General features: G+C 39.2%; 1 protein-coding gene across 1 annotated transcript in view; it reads left to right on the top strand.

Annotated features, from left to right (window-relative positions):
• The first annotated feature begins 4,701 nt into the window (after nt 1–4,701).
• Nucleotides 4,702–24,661, top strand: part of epas1b (endothelial PAS domain protein 1b) — a 147,308-nt gene continuing 127,348 nt past the window's right edge. The window contains exon 1 of the mRNA XM_055163017.1: nt 4,702–5,104. Coding sequence (XP_055018992.1) covers nt 5,079–5,104 — 26 coding nt within the window. The 5' untranslated portion in view covers nt 4,702–5,078. The remainder of the gene's footprint in view (nt 5,105–24,661) is intronic.

The following is a 24,661-nucleotide window of genomic DNA, read 5'->3' as shown; positions in this document are numbered from 1 at the left end:
AATCTTACTGATTTCTTGGAGTCAGTCACAGACCAGGAACTATGAAAGTCCGACTATTGCTCCTCCCCCGCCCGTCCTGAGAAAGCACAGGCTCCGCCCTCCAAACGTGACGTAGACTCTGAGTGAGCCGCCCTTCCTCCGCCATCTCAGGGAGGGAGGGGGAGACAGGCGTGACCCTGACAGTGGCAGGAATAAACTTTTATTCATCATGGAGATACAGCGCGTTCAGCCGCATGTGTTGGACCTGGAATCGGACGAGGACTTTGAGGAGCACGAAGCTCAAGCACCGAGTCCACATCAACTGAACATTACTGATTGGTAAAGTTTTAATAAACACTAGTAGATCAACTTATTATAACATGTGCTGCTTATGCTGTCTAGGGATGGGCATGATTAGTTGAATTAATCGGTAAGTGATCATTAAAAATTTCATTGATTACATTCATTTTAATCGACAAACTGAATGTAGGTTGCTGTATGTAGTGTAGTGAGACCAAACAGGTGTGTACATGTGTCTCTGCACTCAGAAGGAGCGAGACACAAACAGTGGGTCAGTCTGCAACGTGTCGAAGCACAAATGTGTATTTAACGATGATTTGTACAAGAAATTCTCCGCTTTCCATTCCAGTCGGGACAAGTGTGAGTCCATGTGCACAGTGAACAAAGCAGCACATATGTTTCAGTGTCCAGTGTGTCAGGGACCTCAAAGCACCAGGACACAGAAAAACATGAAAAAGTTTTGCCAGGTGAGAGTCGCTCAATGTGGATGACGAGGCCCCGCCCCCCTCCCCCCGTACGCTGTCCTGGTTTTGACAAACGCAAATCTGGTCACACTGACCTGTATTCACCTGAGTCATGTCTTTTAATCCGACAGAAGTTGAACCACATCAGCGACACAAGAGCTGTTTTTTTTTTCTTCACTTAGTTTATGCAAATGGGCCATGTGGTTTTAAGTTTTGTTTCTGTGAGACTTTAACAAATCTGCATTAAATGTAGTGAATAAGATTAAGTGAGATTCAGGAGCAGGACCACGCCTCAGCCGCCCTCTCCTCTCACCAGCGAACCACAGCTCACCTCCACCAGGCCTCGAATTTCCCAGAAGCCTCTATGAAGCAGCCTTTCCCATCATCCCAGTTTGTTTCGGCGAACTCGACCCCACCCTCCCATCCCCTATTCTGTCTTTCAGTCATAAGACAAGAGGGGTCCCGTTCCAGCTGGGCCAATTGGAAATTGAGACAGAGCCTCCACCCAGAGTCTCAAGCAGCCATCTCTGCCTCACTTCGTACATTATCAATAACATTTCTTCGTACTATGTTGTTGTTTTCGTGGTCCCAGTTAGTGAAACACATGATAATGTCAAACAGCTGATGTGGCTCGGCTCTAGAGCACAGTCTCTGTTCCCCACCAGATGCTCTCTCTTTAAACGTGTTGAAACTTTTTTGAATTGCAGTTTCATTTGTAAATTCAGTACAGATAAAATAAAAGTGAAAATTATCAAAAAGATTTCAATTTGATTTGACAAATATTTGAACTTATTTAAAATATTTTAAAAAATCAGTTTGAATGCATGATTAATTCGATATTTATTTTGATCATTAATTCTCCCGACGATCGATTAAGAAAATGTTATCGAATGCCGATCCCTTAAGCCTTTGTTTAGGTGTTCGTGTGGGAATTGTCAGATGCAGGGTGGAGGCGGGGCGGAGGTGGTGGAGCGGGGGAGGGGGGCAGGTGTGAAGTGTTTTCTGCTACGTCACATCGGTGAATCTGCCGCGTCGTCGTCGTAGCAGCTTTAGTTCGTTGTCACGTGGCAGGGTGGCAGAAATACACTGCAATTTGTAAAAAAAACGCAGAATCAATCTAAAAAACACTTCAGCGACAAATACAAGGCCCACACATCAGTCTGAGAAGGTAGAAAGATCTGAAAAGTTGATTTTGCATCAGATGGGCCCTTTAAAGCCGACATGATACTGTGTTTTATTTAAAGGGCTGACATGACGTTATTGTTCTAATGTAGTTTCCTTGTCACAAACAGAAGAGAAAACATAGAGCGCTTCACTGTTGGTCATAAAAAAATTTGTGCTGTGATAATTTTCATTTGTGCGAGTTTCTAAAATTATTCATTATTATTTTTGTGGAAATTATATGACGTAATCACCTAATCGCTCGACTGACGGCGGCAACTTTAGCAAAACTCTGCAAAAGTGAAGATAAACGACCTGAGGCTGTGGAAAAATATGAATCAGTCTTTAGACATTTGCTTTTAATTCATATTTTATATAATAACACAGACTTTTCCACAGCCTCAGATCGTTTCTCTTCACTAGTTTTGTGGAGTTTTGCCGCCGTCAGCAGAGCGGAAATAACGTCATATAATTTCTACAAAATAATAATGAATAATTTTAGTCACAGCACAAAACAGCACAAACGAAATACAAATTTGTGTAATTTTCTGCTGTTATGAGCCTGTTTAACATTTTGAAAGGCTGGATGACGACATCGGCTGCAAATAAAAAGGCTAATATTTTAAGAACCAGAATCACACAAATGAAACTTTTAGCAGCACAAAACAGCACAAACGACTGACTCCATTTTGTGTCGTTTTAGAACATTTTGAAGTTTTCTGGAGGCTGCTGATTCCAATTTGACCTATAAAAAATCATTAATATTTCAAAAACTAAAACAGCACAAATGGAACACAAACAGTTGACACAGTTTTTGTGTAGTTGTGCGTTTGATGGGTCCAACTTCACGGACTCGTGCACAAGTGAGACGGACCCGAGGTGCGACGAAATACAGAAGTTTTGTATAATTTTCTGCTGTTTTGAGCTCGATTTAACATTTTGAGAGGCTGGACGACGTCATCAACCTAAAATAAAATTGTTAATATTTTAAGAACCAGAATCACACAAATGAAAACTTTTTGCAGCACGAAACATTGACACCATTTTGTGTTGTTTTGTCGTTTTAGAGCATTTTGAAGTTTCCAGAAACTTCAAAATGCTGTTTTAGTTTCCAGAAACTAAAACAGCACAAATGAAACACAAACGATTGACATGACATGCCAACTTTTTGTGTTTTTGCGTTTTTTTAGAGCTCGATTTAACATTTTGAACGAATGAATTTTTGAACAGAATTTTTTGCAGCTGGAGGCTTTTGCTGACTCCAATTTGACTTATGAAAGAATTGTTAATATCTCCAGAACTAAAACAGCACAAACAAAACTTTTTTTGCAGCACAAACAAAGCAGAAAAGGTTGACATAGTTTTTGTGCAAGTGTGAGTTTGATGGGGCCGACTTCACAGACGTCTCGTGCACAAGTGAGATGAACCTGAGGCGAAAACATAAATTGTTGCATATCATGTTCACGTAAAACAAACAAAAACTTCAACCCTCACGCTCTTTAATTCTCGCCAGGAGAGAAAAGAAAAAAAATATATATATATCTTCGGGTCAATGTGACCCAGAGGAGAGCGTGAGGGTTTAAAAGCTTGTATTATGCCATTTTTTCATCTGTTGTAATGTTGTTTCTCGTCACAAATAGACAAAATATGTTTCATTTAATTTTCTGTCTGTTTTGAGCTCTACTTAACATTTTGAGGGGCTGGATGATGTTATTGACCTAAAATAAAACTGCTAATATTTAAGAACCAGAATCGCACAAACAAAACTTTATGCAGCACAAACGAAACACAAACGACTGACTCCATTTTGTGTCGTTTTAGAGCATTTTGAAGTTTCCTGGAGGCTGCTGATCCTAATTTGACTTACGAAAGAATCAGAGACAGACCTGCAGTGCGACGAAATCCAAACGTTTTGCATAATTTTCTGCTGTTTTGAGATTTATTCAACATTTTGAGGGGCTGGACGATGTTGTCAACCTAAAATGAAACTGCTGATATCTTGAAAACAGAATCGCACAAACAAAACTTTTTGCAGCACAAACGAAACACAAACGACTGACTCCTTTTTGTGTCGTTTTAGAGCATTTTGAAGCTTCCTGGAGGCTGCTGATCCTAATTTGACTCATGATCGTTAAGAATCGTTAATATCTGAAAAACTAAAACAGCACAAACGGAACACAAACGACTGACAGTTTTTGTGTAGTTGTGCGTTTTATGGGGCCAGCATCACGGACGACTCGTGCACAGGTGAGACGGACCCGAGGTGCGATGAAATACAAACGTTTCATATAATTTTCTGCTGTTTTGAGCTCGATTTAACATTTTGAGAGGCTGGACGATGTCATCGACCTAAAATAAAACTGTTAATATTTTAAGAACCAGAATCACACAAACAAAACTTTTTGCAGCACAAACAACTGACTCCTTTTTGTGTCGTTTTAGAGCATTTTGAAGCTTCCTGGGGGCTGCTGATCCTAATTTGACTCATGATCGTTAAGAATAATTAATGTTTCCAAACCTAAAGCGGCACAAACAAAACTTTTTGCAGCACAAACGACTGTCACAGTTTTTGTGCAGATTTACGTTTGATGCGAACATCTTACCCACCAGTTCCCACAATCCCTTTCGCGCTCCTGGTCCGCGTCTCACCTGCGCACGAGCCGCTCGCCGTGGGCCTCGCGCGAAAGGGGAGGGGAGAGGAGGGGAGGGGTGGAGAAAGGGGGGAGGGGGGGCGGAGCTTCTTTCGAGGTGGAGGCCAATCAGCGCGCCGCCCTGGTGACAGCAGCGGCACACACGCGCACAGAGGCACAGGTCAGAGCGCGCTCCCACACTCGCCGCACGAGAACCGCCGAAGTTCGGACCTGCCACCCACCGACCTCCGGCCAGAGCGCACACACCCCGGGCGGACCCACGGCGCGCACGCAGCGGCCCCGTAGACCCTCTCCACGCGGGCAGCGGCTGTACGATCCTCGGCAGTGTTTCTGAGACCGTACGGCCCCTCGACCCCCGTGCGTATTTCTCCCCCCCACCCCCCCACCCCGGGCCGGACGCGCGCTCGGATGACCCCGCTGTGAATAACGGTGACCCCCCTCGACGCTTCCACGAACTTTTCTCGTGCTTTAAAACTCTTTTTGGACTTACGTGAGCCCGTGGGGAATTACTTTAGGAGCCAACATGACGGCGGACAAGGAGAAGAAAAGGTAAGCGTGTGGAGCGTGGTTGTTTTTTTTTTTTGTTTTTGGGTTTTTTTTGGAGTTTTGTGCGTAAACGATGCTGGTTTTGCATTTGTTGGGACTCGTGGGCTTGTTGCAGCGGGGGGGACCTGTTGCTGGAGCGGGGCATGTGACTCCCTCCGCCCGGGTGAAGGCTCAGTACGCACACACTCACAGATACTAGCGTTTTAACTCGCTCCTGCACTTATCCTCCAACCTCAAACCCTTTTCGGTCACTATTCGACGCGTTCATCCATCACCATTTGTCTTAAGATGAACTCGCAGACCTGTTTTGTAATTTAATTTTACATTTTAGACACAGGCAGAAGTGGAAAAAGTGCTCAATTTTCGTACTTAACTTAAAATACGCACGTAAAAATAAAAGTACAACAACTACCAGCTTAAAAACGTACTTAAAGACTAAAAAGTAAAAGTGTTTCGCAGATTTTGAGACCTGATAAAGCTTTTAAAGTACGGATTTTGATACAGATTCAACGAAAACAGTTCAATCTAAATATTTTTCTAGTTGTTTTTTTATTTGTGTATCAAAATAAACCCACAAATCTCAAACTATCATCCAAAACACTCTTTTAGCAGTGTAGAAAGTACAAATACTTGCTCTCAAACGCAGTGAAGTAGAAGTAAAAGGTGTCCACATGAGTACAGATACCTGATACAGCTTTAAAAGTACAAATTTTGATACAGATTCAACACAAAGCAGTTAAATCTAAGTATTTTTCTTGCTGTTTTTTAATTATATATTGAAGTAAAAGGTGTCCACATGAGTACAGATACTTAAAACGTACAGTACTTTTACTTTATTGATTCATTTTGAGGCTGTTTTTGCTTTTTTGCTTCTTTCTTTTTTCGAAATAATCCACAACTTGGACCTTTACTGATAAATAAAAGGCTCTAGAATAATAACATTTATTAAAAACATCACTGTTCCACTTGTTCTGCGTTCAAAAACTCTTCACTTGGAGGAAGGAGGAACGGCGAAGAAGAAAATCCCAAACGTTTTTGAGACGCTTCTAAGTTCATTTTTGTAAAAACTAAACACAAAAACGCAGAGGAAACATCGGCGTCGTCTCTAAATTTTCACAATGCCCCTCAGATTTCAGAAGCTTTGATTGTTACCGACCGCAAAAAGCAATCGAGTGCACTTTGAGACGAATTAATTGTGCCGTTAAAATAATCGGCAAATATTTAACTAGATTAGAAATTCTCAGGGACATGTTTTAGTTTTAACGGCGCATTGTGTAACTCGTCCAAGCGGAGGGTCCGTTTAGAGCTTTTTTTCCACCGTGTACGTGCTGTTGCTTCGTCTGGAATGTCCCACAGTACGGCTTTAAAGCTTCCTGACGCCACGGAAACCGAAACAAACCAAGTTACACGTCAGATCCGTGGAGGGACGAGCCCGATCGCGGTCAGAATGTTGTTTTTCGAGGTATTTTTGAGCTCTAAAACCACTTGTAATTGGAATAAACGTCAAGTAGAGCTGTTTAAAGTCACACTGTGGAACATTCCAAGCAGAGAAATGACTTAGACTTGAACTTTATCGATCCACAAAAGAAATAACTTCGACACGGGACCTCACAAGTCACATTTTATTACAAAAACGAAGTGTAAAAATGCAAAAAATCATAGTGAAGTTCTAAATAAAAGACCGCAAGACATCGCCGTAGCAACGAGCAGATCAGATAACGGACCCCCCCCAGAAAAGTTACACAATCCGACTTCAAACTTGTTTATTAAATGTACAGAAAATATAAAAACTTGCTCGACTCGTCCTTGTAAAATAATAATTTAAGTTTCAGTTTCGGTAAATTTTGAACTGTAAATAAAAAGCGCATAAGACGAAAGATTTAAGGAAACATTTGTGGAGTTTATCTCTAACAAATCTTATTTTTATTTATATTTTTTGGTAGATTTGCGGTTCTTTTTTTGTCACAAACACAGACACAGTGCTGATTTTCGAGCGTGAACGGAGCTGGACTTGAGGAGGTGATTGTATCGGTGCATTGAGTAACAGGGTCATGTGGATTTTAATCTGATATTCTGTGATTTATTTTTTAGTTTTTAACAAAAGTTCTGCTGTAATTTTACTTTACTGCACCTTTATTAATATTTGTAAGCTTCGATATTGGAGATAACTCAAAAAGAAAAAAAGCAGATATTTGCGCTTTTTGTTTAGTTTGGACCAACCGAGTGCTTCTATATGCATGAATACGGCTTTATTTGAACTCGTAAAGGTGCGCTGCGTAACTTTCCCTGCTTGTTTCTATGGAGATGTCATTGCTGTGCCTGGAATGTTCCACAGTGTGACTTTAAACAGCTCTACTTTACTTTTTTGTCAATTACAGGTGGTTTTATAGCTCAAAAACACCTCGAAAAACAACATTATGTCTGTGAGCGGGGTCGCCTCGCCGCAGATCTGACCTGTAACTCGGTTTGTTTTGGTCTCGGTGGCGTTAGAAAGCTTTAAAGCCTCACTGTGGAACATTCCAGACAACGAAATATCAAGTACACGGTGAAAAATAAAAAGCTCTAAACGGACCCTCCACTCGACGAGTTACACAATGTACCTAGAAAAACAAACGTTCTGACTGTGAGCCGGGTCGCCTCTCCGCAGATCTGACCTGTAACTTGGTTTGTTTTGGTCTCTGATGTTAATGCCGTACTGTGGAACATTCCAGACAAAGCAATAACATCTAAAAGTTACACAATGCACAATTAAGTCCAAAAAGAATTCGATCGTTTGGAGAAAATTGTCAAAATTGGTAGAGATGCACAATACTGGTATCGAATATCGGATTCTAAGATATCGGTTCAGCTGATGTTTTGCTTAAGACGATATTTTGGTGTAATTGGACGATTTATTGGACAAATTTTGCTCGAAACGTCTCTTAAAGGTGCAATACTACACAAAATAGACTCTTGTGTTGTGTGTTAAATGCTGTTAAAAAATATTTATTATGGATGTAACAATAACCAAAATATCGTGATATCGTATCGTCAAAAGTCTCACAATAATACCGCGGACCATCACAATAAAATAAATGCATTGTTTTAAAGTAGTAATGGCTAATAAACTTCTGGAACTACATATCCCATGATTCATTTCAGCTCAGAAAACATAAATTTACATGTTTTTATTTGAATTCTTGAGATTATGACTGAAATAATTTGGGATGTAACAATAACCGAAATATCGTGATATCGTATCGTCAAAAGTTCTCACAATAATATCGTGGATCATCACAATATATCGAATTACAAGTGTCTTTGTTTAAATGAAGAGTTATGGCGCAGCATAACTCAAAAAAGACAAAAAACTACATAGACCATGATCCTTTGCTCCATTTCAGTGCAGACGACAAGAAGAAATAACTGTTTTAACACTTTTAAGTCTTAGTTCTTTGGGTTAAGTTTTGTCAAGGCATTTTAAGAGGAAAACGTACACAGCCTCCACAAAATACCTCAATAAATATCGTACTGTGAGATGTATATCGTGATAATATCGTATCGTGAGACTTGGATATCGTTACACCACTAGTAATAATTCACACCAAATTCCTGTCAGAGTATTTTAAAAGCAAAAATGATCTTATCTACAATTATATCAGCCTCTCCAAAACATCGCAGTAAATATCGTACCGTGAGATGCACATCGTGATAATATCGTACAGAGAGATTTGGATATCGACAGGCGAGCGACGAGGGAGTAAGGTGCAAATCCTTTAAAAATAGTTTTTAAGTGCACTTTGGATGGGCTTTCGATTAAATTTTCTTAATCGATCGTCGGGAGAATTAACGATCATTTATCGATTAATCATTAACATTTTTATATTAAAATGATCATCATTATTATTACTATCTGCACTAATCTGCATAAATAAATTCAACTTTACGACATATAAACATAACGACTCTAGATCCACATCAGCTGTTTGACATTATAATGTGTTTAATTCAGATTTGTACAAATCTCACAGAAACAAAACTTAAAACCACATCACTAATTTACATAAACTAAGTGAAAAAAAGAAATCAACTTTTGTGTCGTGATGTGGTTCAACTTGTGTTGGATTAAAAGCGACTCAGGTGAATACAGGTCAGTGTGACCAGATTTGCGTTTGTCAAAACCAGGACAGCGTACGGGGGGAGGGGGGCGGGGCCTCGTCATCCACATTGAGCGACTCTCACCTGGTAAAACTTTTTCATGTTTTTCTGTGTCCTGGTGAACTTTTTCCCACTGGACACCGAAACATATGTGCTGCTTTGTAAACTGTGCACATGGACTCACACTTGGCTCAACCGGAAAGGAAAGTGTGGAATTTCTTGTACAAATCATCGTTAAATCCACATTTGTGCTTCGGTTCGTTACAGACTGACCCACTGTTTGTGTCTCGCTCCTTCTGATGCAGAGACACATGTACAGACCCTCGTTTGTCCCCGGACACGTTCGTTTGGTCATTCTAAGCTACACACAGCAACCTACATTCGGTTTGTCGATTAAAAATGAACGTAATCAATGAAATTCTTAATGATCAATTATCGATTAATCGACTAATCATGCCCAAATCATCCCTAAAGTTCACTTTGTTTTTGGAGCACTAGACAGACATGCCAGTGCTGCGTTCGAGCGATTATTTCAGCATGAAGCGACACAAACCCAAGAAACACCAAACGACTGAACGAGGCCTCGACCAAGCGCCGGCTCGACAGAAACGGAGGCGCGTGAAGTAGCCGAGTCGCCGACACTGAACCGTCCAACCGGGCCTTGACAGAAGCAGTCGAAGATCTCAAAGGTGCTCGCCAAAAATAAAGACGACATTTGCAAAAGCTTGGACATTTGCATCGAACGGATCTATAGTGACTTAAGAGGGGAAATAAACACGGCCAGAACAGAGAGATTTGGATATCGTTACATCCCTAAAATATGTATAAAAGTATATATATTTTATCTTTAGAACTGTCTATTTATCTATCTGTGTATCTATTTGGGATGTAATGATGTTTAAATTACACGGTGTGATACAATTATGATTTTCATTTCACGATACGATATTATTGCGATATTGTGGAGGGGGCAACAGAATTAAAGAAATGCTACGTTTTCATGTTTAAAAAGTCTTGACAAGCTTTTAGGAGTCTGTTAGTGTCATCGTTTAAAGAATTAAGATAAAAAAGTTCTTTATAATTCCAGCTGAGTATCATTAAGAAGTTGCCGATATGATTCAAACCTTGATACACAGGCCACGATACGATACATATCTCGATTCGACAGGACATATTTCAAATCGATTCGATACGGTTCAATAAAAAAATAAAGGCTTAATCATGGCTGTGACGCTAAAATTCTCTGTTAAGCCACTTCACGCCCAGTTTACTCATCAAAACAGTGAAAATGTCAAATGTGTTGCATCGACGAGTTTCCTTCCTCGAAGCAAGCAACAACAAAACTGTAGCTGTGACAAAATAATTTAGTAAAATAAACCAAAAAATACTCTTCGGGATATATCGATGAAGCAGCCCACGATATCGATACTGTATCATTACATTAAACAGTAATATATATATATATATATATATATATATATATATATATATATATATATATATATATGGATATTTTTGTATTTTTGCACACCGTTTGCTGTTAACTCCTTGAAAACAACCTCTTTTTGAATGCATTTGTTATGGGTGTGTGCATGAGTGTGTGTGTTTATGTGTATGTATGTAAATGTATGTGATTTGTATATATAGTAATGTAATTATTGTTTATTTATTTTTATTATTATTTTCTGGTTAATATTACTATTATTATTGGATTTTTATTTTATTATTATTATTATTTTTTTTTTCTTAATTTTTAAATATTATTATTATTATTATTAATTATATATTTTCTCTTTTTTTTCAGCGTCTGTTAAGGGTGGGTGTGGGGAGGGTGAATCAGGGTTTGGTAATGGGGAGGAGGGGGTTTAAATGTGGCATTATTGTGTGGCCGTAAGACCACAATATAGGAAAAAAAAATAAAAAATTTAATAAAATGTATATGGAAAAAAAGAAAAGAAAACAACCTCTATATGACATCACGAAGTGGAACAGAGCATTTTGACACGTGCGAATGAAACAAAAAACACAAGTCCAGGTCTGTTTTTGACGACGGAACGACTTTAAAACAGTAATTTGAAGCTGACAACAGACAATTTTGTGTACATTGGGATATTTTAAAGCCTGACACAAATGCATGTAATCTAAAAACAGAAAGTGCGTGTTTGTGCGTTTGTGCGTTTGTGTGCGTAAGTTCGTGCGTTTTATCAGCGCAATCTACCTAATGTGACAGGTCAATTACTGTGGGAATCTCGCCCTTTTGCATTGTGGAGCAGATGGTGGCGATACAGTGTTCTGAGCTGTTCTGAGCTGTCACGGAACACAGATGAATGAGGCTTTTCTGGTTCATTTGTGCTCTAAAGAGTTTTAACCACGGCAGAAAAAATAACACCGGGAAGTGTAAAAAAAAAAAAAAAAAAAAAAAAAAAAAAAAAAGGTGATATCTAATAATACTCTCACCAATAACTGTTTGGCTTTTAGTTGGTGCAGAAAAACATAACTGTATCCAAAATAAACTTTTCATCATTTGCCCAACTTTTTGAAAAATTTGTGAAAATCAATTTGTACCTATCAATTTTTTACACTTGACAAAGTGAAGTTCTGTGAGAAATTTCATGACATTTTATTGATGTTCACTGGGTCCAACAAGTCTCTGAAGTTTAGTTCCTGCAGGAAACTTAAATCTGAGCTGAAAAATGTGTTTTTCTTTGATAACATGGTTATTCTTTCTGGAAATTTACCAAACCCTGAGCCGTACCTGTCACTTTTTCATACAGTCTATGATCACTACAGAAAGAACAAACTTTATGTCTCTCATTTCATCTTTGGACTTTGTGGATTCTGGATTATTATGAAAAAAAAAAAAAAAAAACACTCAAAATCTTGTCAAAACTGACATATCTTAGAAAATTACGAAGATGGAGATGTAAAACTGGCACCAAAAGATGTGGAATTGCAACATTTATATTCAACTTTCTTTGACACCGTAGCCTAAATGGATTATTTTTAAACTTATTTGAGAAAAACAGATTTTTCTGCCAGAGTTTTATGGACACTGTTAGGATGGAACTTAAGAGTCTTGGTGGACCCAGTAGATTTTATTCAACTGAGCAAATATTCCACAGATTTTCTTTTAAATTATATTGTCATATTTTAAAATTGGGCAAATGATGCTCCCTACTATACATCCATCTGTTCTACAATCCTGAAAAAATAAAACAAATATACTTTTTAAATTTAAAAATATCCCAATATCCCTGTCTAATGCTGCTGTACATAAACATACTCATATTACTGTAAATAACATTATAATAAACTGAAGTGACTTTACTGAGATTTATTCTGTTCATATGCTGCACTGTTACTTTTATTGTACATAATAGTTTTTTTGGTATTTTATATTTTTGCTCCACCGAAACAGTGTGTTACATAATCTGTGTGTCATTCGTTCATTTGTTTTTCAATATAAAACCAAAAATAATAAAATGAAAAAACAACAGTTTTCTTCATTATTTGTCTCCAAAACCAAAATGAGAAAAACAGATAATGATTTGTTCTTTCAGTTTTCGGTTTTGTGTTTAAATGAAAAATGGAAAAAACGGATAACAGCCGTTTCCCCTTTATGTGACTTACGTGACTGCGATGCCGGACTTTTGCACTGCATAAGGACTGAACCAGGACTGATCCAGGTCCGGAACCAGACCGGGACCAGAGCAGGACTGAGACCGGGACCAGAGCAGGACCAGATTGGACTCCGAGCTTTGACTCCGAGCCTCTGCAGGGTCCGAGCCCCAGCTTCAAGTTCCGGCCCTGCCGTGGGCTCTGATGGACCATGACTGATGGACCAGACTGCTCTGGTCCCAGTCTGGTCCCGGTCTCAGTCTCGCTCTGGTCCAGGTCTGGTTCCGGACCTGGATCAGTCCTGGTTCAGTCTGGCATTGCTGTCACAGAAGTCACGGAAACGGCCGTTATCCGTTTTTTTCCATTCTTCATTTAAACACAAAATCGAAAACTGAAAAAATGAATCGTTACGCATTTTTTCATTTTGGTTTTGGAGACAAATAATGAAGAAAACTGTTGTTTTTTCGTTTTCTTATTTTTGGTTTTATATTGAAAAACGAATGAATGAACGAATCATACACAGATTTTACAATAGAGTCTATTTTTAAGTCTATTTTAAAATAATTTTTAAGCCATTATGTATTATCTTGTTTTATTTCATGTTACTATTTTCCTGCTGTTCTTGAATTGTGCGTTGCAGCACTGGAATTTCCCCACTGTGGGATTAATAAAGCCAGATCTTATCTTAAACTTTGTTCAGCTTTAAATCGTTTCACCTCGATTACATGAGTTTGGAGATTGATCAGAATCTTATTGTGATCCACACTTTCATTTGGTTCTTCTGTTTTTGCAAAGTGGTCATTTTTATCATTTCTGAAATGGATCCTTGGCCAGCCCTTTTGTCATTGTTGTCCTGGTGATTGTTTGTCTGACGGCGCCCCCTGCGGAGACGCTTTGTGTTGGCCTGAATGCAGATGTGTGTGTGTGGATGTTAGATTATTGTTCAGAGGCGGCGGAGGAACAGACCTGCCTCATATCTGCCGTCTTTTCTTGTCTCTCTCTTTAAGCTTTGTGTGGTTTCTCTTGTTTTTTTTGCTGCGTTTTTCGTGGATTTGTTCTTGGGCTGTTCCCCGTCTTGTTTAATCAGTTTGGGTTTGATGTTATTCCCCATGTTCAGATGCCCTGGTGGTGGTTTTGTATTTGTTTTGGAGCAGAGTTCAGGTGTAGAAATGTGACTGTTTGTGTTTATGTTTTTTCACTTTGGTTGCAAGATCTCCTGTTTGTTTCCGTGGAAATGTTGTAATATTCCACGTTACGGCTTCATGTATCGATCTCAATGGGGAATGTTTGAACGTATGAAAAAGAAAGTATGAAGAAAGTTTGGTTTTAACGTTTCATTCTGTGGAAGAATAACAACCGCACCCACCACAACAACAACCACAACTACAACAACCACAACTACAACAACCACACCCACCAGAATAACTACAACCACCGCAACAACAACCACACTAGGGCTGGGTATCATTAAGAAGTTGCCGATACGATACATACCTCAATACATAGGCCACGATATGATACATATCTCGATACAGTGCACTTTCGGTTCAATACAATATATTTCAAATCGATTCGATACGGTTCAATAAAAAACAAAAGTTAAATCATGGCTCAGATTCTAAAAGTGTTAAAGTGTTAAACCACTTATTGTGTAAAGTTCATCTGAAAAATGCCCATTTTAATCATCAAAACAGTGAAAATGACAAATGTGTTGCATAAAAAAAGATTCCTTCCTCTGAACAAGCAACAAAACTGTAGCTGTAACAAAATAATTTGTGAAAATATACCCCAAAGTACTCTTGGCGATATATCGATACAGCAGCCCACGATATCAATACTGTATCATCACATTAAACGATACGATATATCGATATGTCAATATTTTTGCACAGCCCTAAACCACACCCACCACACCTACAACAACCACCTCAATGACGGCAACAACCACCGCTACAACCACCACAACGACGACCAGAACTACCACAACTACAGCCACAACGTCAACTACCACCACAACAACAACTACAACCACACCCACCACAACAACAACCAGAACTACCACAACTACAGCCACAACGTCAACTACCACCACAACAACAACTACAACCTCACCCACCACAACAACAACCAGAACTACCACAACTACAGCCACAACCACCACAACAACAACCACAATAAGAACAACATCACCCACCATAATCACCTCAACACCTACCACAACAACAACCTCGACAACCGCAACAACAACCACACCCACCAGAACAAGCACACCCACCACAGCAACAATCACGACAACCACAACAGCCACACTCACCACAACAACAACTACAACCACCACAACAACCAGAAAAACCACACCCACCAGAACCACTCCACCAACTGCGATGACGACAACCACCACGGCGACTACGAGCACGACCACAACCACATCCACCAGAACAACCGCAATCACCACTACAACAACCGCAACCACAACGACAACCACCACTTCATTAACCGTGACAGCAACAACCACAACAATCAAACCACCACAACCACATCCACCAGAACAACCGCAATCACCACTACAACAACCGCAACCACAACGACAACCATAACCACAACCACCTCAACAACGACAACCACCACTTCATTAACCGTGACAGCAACAACCACAACAATCAAACCACCACAACCGCATCCACCAGAACAATCACAATCACCACTACAGCAACCGCAACCACAATGACAACAACCACAACAACCAGAACCACACCCACGAAAACCAACACAACCACCTCAACAACGACAACCACCACAACAATGACAACCACGACAACAACAACCACACCCACCACAACCATCACAACCGCCATAACCACACCCACCACCGTGACAACAACCACCACCACCACCACAACCAGAACAATCACAACAACATCCACAACAACAACCACAACAACAACATCAACCACCACCATAACCACAACCAACACAATATTTTTTGTTAAACCTCCAACTGTGCAAAGTTAATATGAAATGCATCTATTTAAATCATCAAAACCGTGAATATCAAGTGTAGGGATACAATATTTTCACGATATGCATCTCGCAGTTCGATAAACAAAACTTTGAATATGCTCCTTTTTTTTTTTTTTAACACCTTGACAAGCCTTAAATTCTCTCATAATCCAAAAAAATTAAGATTCGAAGCGCTTAATAATAATAATTTCTTTTTTTTTTTTTTTTAGCTCAAACTGCACCAAAATAATGAATGTAAGAAGAGATTTGTAATTCGATATATCGGGATGACCCACGATATTACTGTGAAACTATTGAGGATACCATATCACAATATTTTGGTTATTTTTACATCTCTAGTCAAGTGTATCATATAAAAAAAAAGGTTCCTTCCACTAAATAACTAAGGAAATTGTCGCGCTAAAAGATTTAAAAAATACTCTGGGGGATTTATCGAAACAGCAGCCCACGATATGGACACTGTATCAACAAATTTAGGATCAGGATGGGCTGATATTTGGATATTTTTGCGCACCTTTAATGATCAGTGCCAGGAAAAGGTGAAGAAGGTGGAGCTCTTAAGCTGCCGTGACTCTTATGCAAATCACCGAATTATATGTTGTTGTTCTGTCAGCTTCAGCTCTGGATCACTGCCACTGCCGTCAAAGTTCAGAACAACCTCTGCCAACTGTGCCAACTGTGCCAAGTGTGCCAACGATTGTACATGCAGAGACGGATGAGTTACACATTTATGAGCTACAACTCTGACACGGCGTAACGTAATGACAGCAGTAATGTCATTAATATTCCCTGGAGGAGTGACGAGAACTGAAAGCATTACTCTATTAGGAATTACTCGAGTTAGACTTTAATCTGAGCTTTATTTGAACACAATCGGACCAATAAAAGCTGATCTGGTTCAAACTAAAACAGGTAAACAAGTCTGTCACACTCCCACAGTCCAAATTTTCTTGATTTTTTTTCGACAAACCTAACCTAAACCTTTTTTTGTTTGTGTTTGTTTGTGCCTTGTGTCGCCGCGGCAACTGATAAACCAGTTTCCCCCAATAGAAACAAACGTAGAACACCCCCAGAGTGAGGTCGGAGTCTGCGAAGTGCGCATAGGCCCGTCCAGGAGCGATGTGCACACTTTTGAATTTCAATTAAAAATGAAAAACGATACAATTTGAAAACTACGGTGGCCGGCAAATGCAAAACACTTTCACATTTCACAACAAGTTTGAAAACAAAATGACATTTAAAACACACAGTTACATCTTGAAAACAAATTCCAAGTTTCTTAAAATGAGCAAACAAATTTACAAAATACGAAACATTTGTAGAAGCGAAGAGAAAAATGTACATGTGGCAAAAACACAAATACAAACCACCGAAACAAATGAACAAGAAAGTGGAATGTCCTAAAAAGCGGAAATGACGAACGATCATAATGTTAGGTTTGTTCACTAGTGCGTCGTTGGCTGTTATGAAAAAGGTCTTTGTGTTTCGGTGGTTTATATTTGTGGTTTTGCCACATGTAAATTTGTCTCGGCGCTTCTACAAATGTTTAATATTTTGTAAATTTGTTTGCTCATTTGCAAATATGTTTTATGAAACGTAATTTTGTTTTCAAACTTGTTAATGCATATTTTGAAATATAGAAGTGTTTTGCACTTGCCGGCCACTGTAGAAAATAGTTTATTTAATTTTTCCATTTTAGTGTCCAAAAAAAAAAAAAAAAAAAAAAAACACATTTCGACCTCTATTTCGGTTTGTGTATCTTTTGTTCGTTTGAATTTCAGAACTAAAAACAATAAAATGGAAAAACAGGTTATTTCATTTTTCTGTTTTTACTGTCAAAAAAAAAAAGATTTCGACCTCCATTTCCAATATTTAATTTGAACTCAAACAGTCTCTGTGCCTATTTTTATTTGGATATTTTAATCTCTTTGATTTATATGAAGTTCTTCTCCTAGAAAGACTTGACAGAATAATTGATGCAGTTTTGTGGACAAACATGTCGTCGTCATTTACAGCGTCACTTTTACTGTTGTGTCTTAGAAAGTCGTTGTTGATCCATGACGAGAAACAGGAAACAGCGAGGCGATAAACTTTGTTCACTTGACACTGTAAAACTATAATAAAAAAGTATTTTTTTAAAATTATAGATCCGTGTTTGACACTGCAGCAGAACTTTTGGGGCAAATAAACCAGAGAGAATAAAATAACAACATTAAAACAGGCACCAAGACTGTTTTTAATTGGTGTTATTTGAAATAAACTTTAAATTAAATATTGGAAATGGAAGTCAAAATCTTTTTTTTTTTTTTTTGGTTTGACACTAAAACAGAATAATGAAATAATTACCTGTTTTTCCATTTTATTGATTTTCGTTCTTAATTGAAATTCAAAAGAACGAATGGTACATTGATCTATTTCCAAAATTGAATTTAAAGTTTATTTCAAATAACACCAATCAAAAAACTGTCTCTGTGCCTATTTTAATTTTGATATTTTATTCTCTCTGGTTTATTTGCCCTGAAAGTTCTGCTGCTCAGCGTCGCCTGTGAATTCAGTTTCAGCTGAACAAAGGAGAGTTTATTGCCTCGCTGCTTCCTGTTTCTCTTCATAGAATTTTACTTTCTGAAATGCGAAAGTAAAAGCGTCGCAATAAAGAAAACAACATGTTTGTCCACAGAATTTTTCAGGTAAGTCCTTCTAGCAGCAGAATTTCCAGGGAAAATAAACCAAAGAGAATAAAATATCTACATTGAAATAGGCACCAAGACTATTATTTGAAATGAACTAAACTCTAAATATTGGAAATAGAGGTCGAAATCTGTTTATTTTTTTGTTTCACACCAAAATGGAATAATGAAGGAACAAACGGTTTTCCCATTTTATTTTATTTTTTTTAACAAATGGTGCATGGACCACACTGACACCAATATACAGAATTTATTTATTTTTTTTTAATAAAACAACACCGGGCCGAGTACCCGACTTAAGAGAGAGAGAACCCCAAGCACGAGCACGTGGAGTAGGTGTCCGCAAAGCGCGATCTGGCGATGGCTGCACTTACTTCCTGCGGTCACCCAACGGTCTACGCGGGCGCATCTTAGTCCTGGGTCACGGGCACTAATGTTGTGGAATGTAGAATGTTAACGGGTCCGGGCGGGTGCGGGTCTCTAAAAATGGACCCGTTCAGGACTCTGGGTCGGGTTGGGTCATGTTGGTCACGTGCGGTGATCGCGGTCGGCCTCTTAGTTCCGCGGTGATTCATTTTTGCGGTTATCGCGACAGCCCTGATGCAGACAGCACAGAACAAAGGTGATGTTTATTCTTTACATTGTCCAGGAGTAGGACTGTCAAATCAAAACAGCATCGAAAATCAGACACTAATCAGTACTAAAGATCATATTGAACCTAAATACTCATTATTCGCAGGTAAAGATACTGAAAAAGTCCCATTGAGAGACAGTGTGGAACCTACTGGACCACTGAGGGATTACACAGATGTAAGACCACAAGGGAATAGAAAAGAAAGTTCTATCATTTAGTGTTTTTTTTTTTTAATTATCATTGCGGTGTCAGAGTAGTGAATCTATAAAAATGAGTTTGAAATGTTAGTATCACGGCCAAGACCAACCATTTCACTAATGTGCAGTTTGTGGTGAAATTAAAACTAACTTTAGGTTCATGATTGTCCAGCACAAAGTTAGATTTAAGAAGATTTTATTACGCGGTTTATTACATGTGTGGTTTTTATAGAGACTCTGGTGTTTCATGTACAGTATTTGTGAGTTACCAAACTGCTCTGGTGTTTGTGATGTTTGGAGGCTTACACAAACACAAACATATGGGATGGTACTTAAGAGTCTGTAGTGTTTGGAATGTAGACTTAAAATAGACCGGTCCATGGGGAGGTTTTGGCCATGTGATGGTTTGTTGTTTTGGGAGTTCTGATCACAAATATCGTTGCATAAGGATTGGACATTCCACTTCCAGGGAATCCAAACTCTGGCGTCGGGGCTGAACGTGGCCCCCGGACCGATTTCTGTTGGCCGTCACTCACGCCTCCTGCTGAATTCGGCCCAAGTGGTCGTTTTTGCAGCAGATTTGGGGGACATGCAGCTTTTCTGACACTTTTTTAGTATGGTTGTTCCGACACGTCATACATGGTGTTTTCCGCAGATCGCCGACATGACGAAAAGAATGAAGCACAAAGTAGAGGTCTGCACGGGACAGAATTTTCAGTCCTGCTCCCACCCACATCTACGATATTTTGTCCCACTCCCGCCCGCAAATCTTGCAAGATGGGGACATTTGCTCTCTTAAGCTCAGTCAAACACAAACGTTTTAAAAGGAACAGTCTTAACAGTCTGAACTCACTAAGCCGGGACTAAGCCGGGACTAAGCCGGGACTAAGCCGGGACTAAGCCGGGACTAAGCCGGGACTAAGCCGGGACTCACTGTCGGGACGGGCTCGGATTTTCGCCTGTGGAGAGCGTCAGGTGACCGCACCGTCGCCTGATCACGCTTTGCACACTCCCTGCTCCACAGGCTCGGGGTTCTCTCTCTCTTAAGTCCAAGTGTAGTCCAAGTGTAGTCCAAGTGTAGTCCAAGTGTAGTCCAAGTGTAGTCCTGGCCCACTTGTGTGTATTCACTACCCGCCCATAAAATTCCAGAACGTTAAAACCCGCCCGTTTCAGCAACTATTTGCCCAATACCAAGGACCAAACCAGGTCTAAACCAGGACCAAACCAGGACCAAACCAATACTAGGACTTGGACTTTAGTTCCACCCCTGAGAGAACCTTAAGTCCATGGAGCAGAGTGTCCTCAAAGCTCGATCGGGCGTCGACTGCTCTCCGCCCCATGGAGCGTGGAGTTTTGCGTCGGTCCTTTCGCCTGGGGTCACCCGATGGTCTACATGGGCGCACCTCCGGAACCGTAACGATGCCGTTTCACAGCTGCTGATATCGCCGTGATTATAGCGAATTTGTATGAAGAAAAACAAAAAACCCACCACTTCAGTCCAAATAAAAAAAAGCAAATGTGACCCGTGTTACTCACATTTGTACACAGTAAAATATTCCATTTTTGTCCCTGTAATGCCAAATTACTGCGTTACAGCAAAAAGCAACGCATTACAGTAACTCATTACTTTTATAACACTTTACTCCTAACACTGGACGTCAATGTCTAAACTGAGACATGACCAGAAAATTCGAGTCAGCATTAGAGAATCATCAAAACCTGTTACACAACCAAAGGACTCACAGCCGCTTTATCTGAGTGAGTTGTTGTGTTGGTCTCACAGAGTCGGGATGGTGAGGGCCGTGGTTGTGGTCTCCTCTGGGCACACACACACTCGCACACACACACTCGCACACACACACACAAACACACACACTCTCATCTCTGAACCGCTGTTACCTCACCAACAACACTGTGGTTTGACTTTAACCTCCAGCTCCCGATCGTTTTTTGTCAGGTTTATCTTAAAGCGCCCATATCTGATCTATGTTTTAATGTCGTTTCCTCATCACAAACATACCTGGAGTTGTGTTTCGTTTCATTCGCACATGTCAGACATATAAATCCTGTGTATTTAGTTCTTCTCTCACTGTTCCACTTTGTTCTCCACCGTGTTTTTAAACTCCACGCACCTTCACTCGTCAATCATTTGGATAATTGCAGATCTGGGCTTTCCAATCTCCAGTGTGTTCAGTTTGACAAATTTACACAAATATTCAATCTCTAGCGGTGTGATTCTGAAGTGCTGCAAGTTTTCTCGCCGACAAAACCCACAATGTCGATGAAACGCTGGACTTCCGGACATGCTGAATGAAGATAGAAGTTACGCAATAAATTAATCTTCGGTTCGTTACATAAAAAAAGGAAAATAATATAAGGACGACAGAATCTATACGTTTTTGGATAATTGCAGATTTGGGTTTTCCAATCTCTACTGAACTAAAAATTAAAGGTTTTAACAGACTAATAATAAAGAGTTACTCAAACACGTATGAATAAAAACAAAACTTTAGGTACAGTACATTTTTGATGACATAACAGTATTATAACGTGATTTAAAACTCACAAGAATCCATGTTGCGTAATGTAGGATCTTTAATTCTGGACGTACACTGTGTGATACCGATATTTTCGATTGTTTCACTCAAACTGTACGACCAAATCTCAGGGTTTTAAAAGTTCACAGCTCACGATTCATGTTCTCACACTGAACAAACGACTTCAACAGTGCAAAACCCTCACGAGAGGCGACTGGATTTCAAACAGGTTTGATATTCCTGCGACCTACGATTACCGATCGGGAGCTGGTCGTGAGGTATTCATCGGTTCTCGTTACCCCAAGTGAAAACTCGGCTCAAAAAGGGCTAAAAATCGCAGTGTACGCCCGGCTTAAGTTGAAGTAAATTAGATGCAGATATATGGAGATTAATTAGTCAGTTTTCTTTATTATCAAATGAATATCACTCACAAATACGGGATGTAACTATAACCGAAATATCGTCAAAGTTCTCACAATAACATCGTGGACCGTCACAAAATTTCGAATTACAAGTCTCTTTGCTTAAATGAAGAGTTATGGTGCAGCAACAGCTAAAAAAAAACACAAAGGGAACTACATAGACCATGATTCTTTGCTCCATTTCAGTGCAGACGACAAGAAGAAATAACAGTTCTAACACTTTTAAGTCTTTAAATTCTTTGGATTAAGTCTTGTCAAGGCATTTTAAGAGGAAAAAGAAGCATATTTACAGCTTTTTTTATCCTACCGTGAGATGTATATCGTGAAAATATCGTACAGAGAGATTTGGATATTGTTACATCCCTAATCGTGAGTTTTCCCACGATATCGCAATAAATATCGTACCGTGAGGTTTATACCGTGACGATATCGTATCATGAGACTTGAATATCGTTAGGCCTACACCCCAAGTGGTTTGTAAATGCAATTTCATTTAATCTGTTTGCAAATAAATGTGACCGCAGTGACGTTTGTGAATCGTGTAACATTTTCTTTCGAGTTGGGGAATGCTTTTGTGAATGTCATTGTGTTTGTTTTTGGACTAAGGAATGTACTTGTGAATGTCGTGTTATTTTTTGGACACGAACCTGTCTCCGTACATGACAATACTCAGCGGTTTAATTTTGATTTATGAGCCACTTTTACAACATATCTGCAATAAATGTCAACAAAATTAGGTCAAGGATAGGTAAAAAAATGCGTAAGAGACTCTTAAATCTAAAAAATAGTTCATGTTTTTATAATCTGGAGCGTGTTTCAAACGGGTGAGCGACTGGTTTCTCTGGTTGGATTTTTTATTTTTTTTCTCGGGACCAGGTGTGGTGCAGAGAGCAGCAATGCGCCCACACCTCTCTGTATCTTGTCACGGCGGTTCTGAGAGAGCTAACGTTCACAAAGGCATGTTATTCTAGCGCTCTTTTGGCAGCTCGTGTTCCAGTTTTGTTTCTAATTTTGTTTTTTCGAAATGCCTGATCTTATCGCCATCAGACATGTGACGGCGACACACTCTCGATATTCGGCCTCGCTCGGTTCTTAAGGGGGATTGTGCAACTTTTCTGGTGCTGTTTTTTGTCGGAAATGTTTCGCAGTGTGGTGGCTTTAAACCTTTCTGTCTTAACGGACGATATTACAGGTCAGATCTGTGGAGACGCGACCCCGCTCACAGTCAGAATGCCTGTTTTTCATAGCATTTTTGAGCTCTAAATCTACTTGTAATTGAATATTTGTGTTAAGTTGAGCTGTTTAATGTCACACTGCGGAACATTCCAGGCAGAGCGATGGCGTATCCATAGAAACACGCAGGTGACGGTAACTCCCAACCAAAAACTTGCATAGTGCACCTTTAAAGATGCACTATGCATGAGTTACTTTTAAAAAAAAAATTTTAAATCCGCAAAAAAAAATTATAAAATTAATTAATTAAAGAAAAAAATTCCACAAAACAAAAATTCAAATTTTTTTTTTTCTGTTGTGTTTTTTATTTCCACCGTTGATGTGACTGATGAAGAAGAAAAAAAAAAAAAGAAAACAAGTGTTTTTCCAGTCCAAAAATTTGTAAATTATTATTATTTTTTTTAGAATTTTTTAATTTTTTTTTGTAGAAAAAAATATATTTCTTTTTTGAGTTGGTGAAAAAAAAACACTTAGAAAATCGAGCCCAAAAGACCTGCCTCTTTTTTTTTTTTTTTTCTCTTGCCTCTCAGGGCTTCCGTAAGTATGAAATCTGAAATAAAAAAAAAAAACTGTGAGGCCAAAATTGCAAATTGGGAATTGTGCAGTGTATTTAATAGGAGTTATGTCTTCAGGAACATGTGAGACAGACTCTGCTTTGACTCAGATTTTATATTTTAGTTTCCATTCTAGAGCTGCTTTTCAGAACAGCAAGAGATGTAACTCATGAACCCTGTTTCGTCCAAAAAATAAAACAAAAAAAAAAACCTCACAAGATTGTTTTTCTCTCTTTGTCTCGCGAGATCTTGTACCATCGATATTATTTCTATTTTGATTTGTTTTTATTGCGATTTTATTGTATTTCTTATTCTGTAAAGCACTTCGATTCACTTTGTGTTCAAATTGTGCGAGACAAATAAACTCGCCTTGCCCTTACGCTAAAATCCCGCCTTGTCTTCACGTTCTCATGGCCCCGACCTCGTACCTCGTAAATCGTCTCTTCCCTCCCGTAGCGTTAACAGTTCAAACTCGATGGAAGTCTAATACCCCCTCTTAAAGTACCAACTGTGTGCTTAA

This window comes from Boleophthalmus pectinirostris, unplaced genomic scaffold, assembly GCF_026225935.1.
Source record: "Boleophthalmus pectinirostris isolate CB_2022bp ecotype Guang Dong unplaced genomic scaffold, ASM2622593v1 HiC_scaffold_5, whole genome shotgun sequence".
Classification (NCBI taxonomy): Eukaryota; Metazoa; Chordata; class Actinopteri; order Gobiiformes; family Gobiidae; genus Boleophthalmus; species Boleophthalmus pectinirostris.
This window is presented reverse-complemented; position numbering and strand designations above follow the sequence as displayed.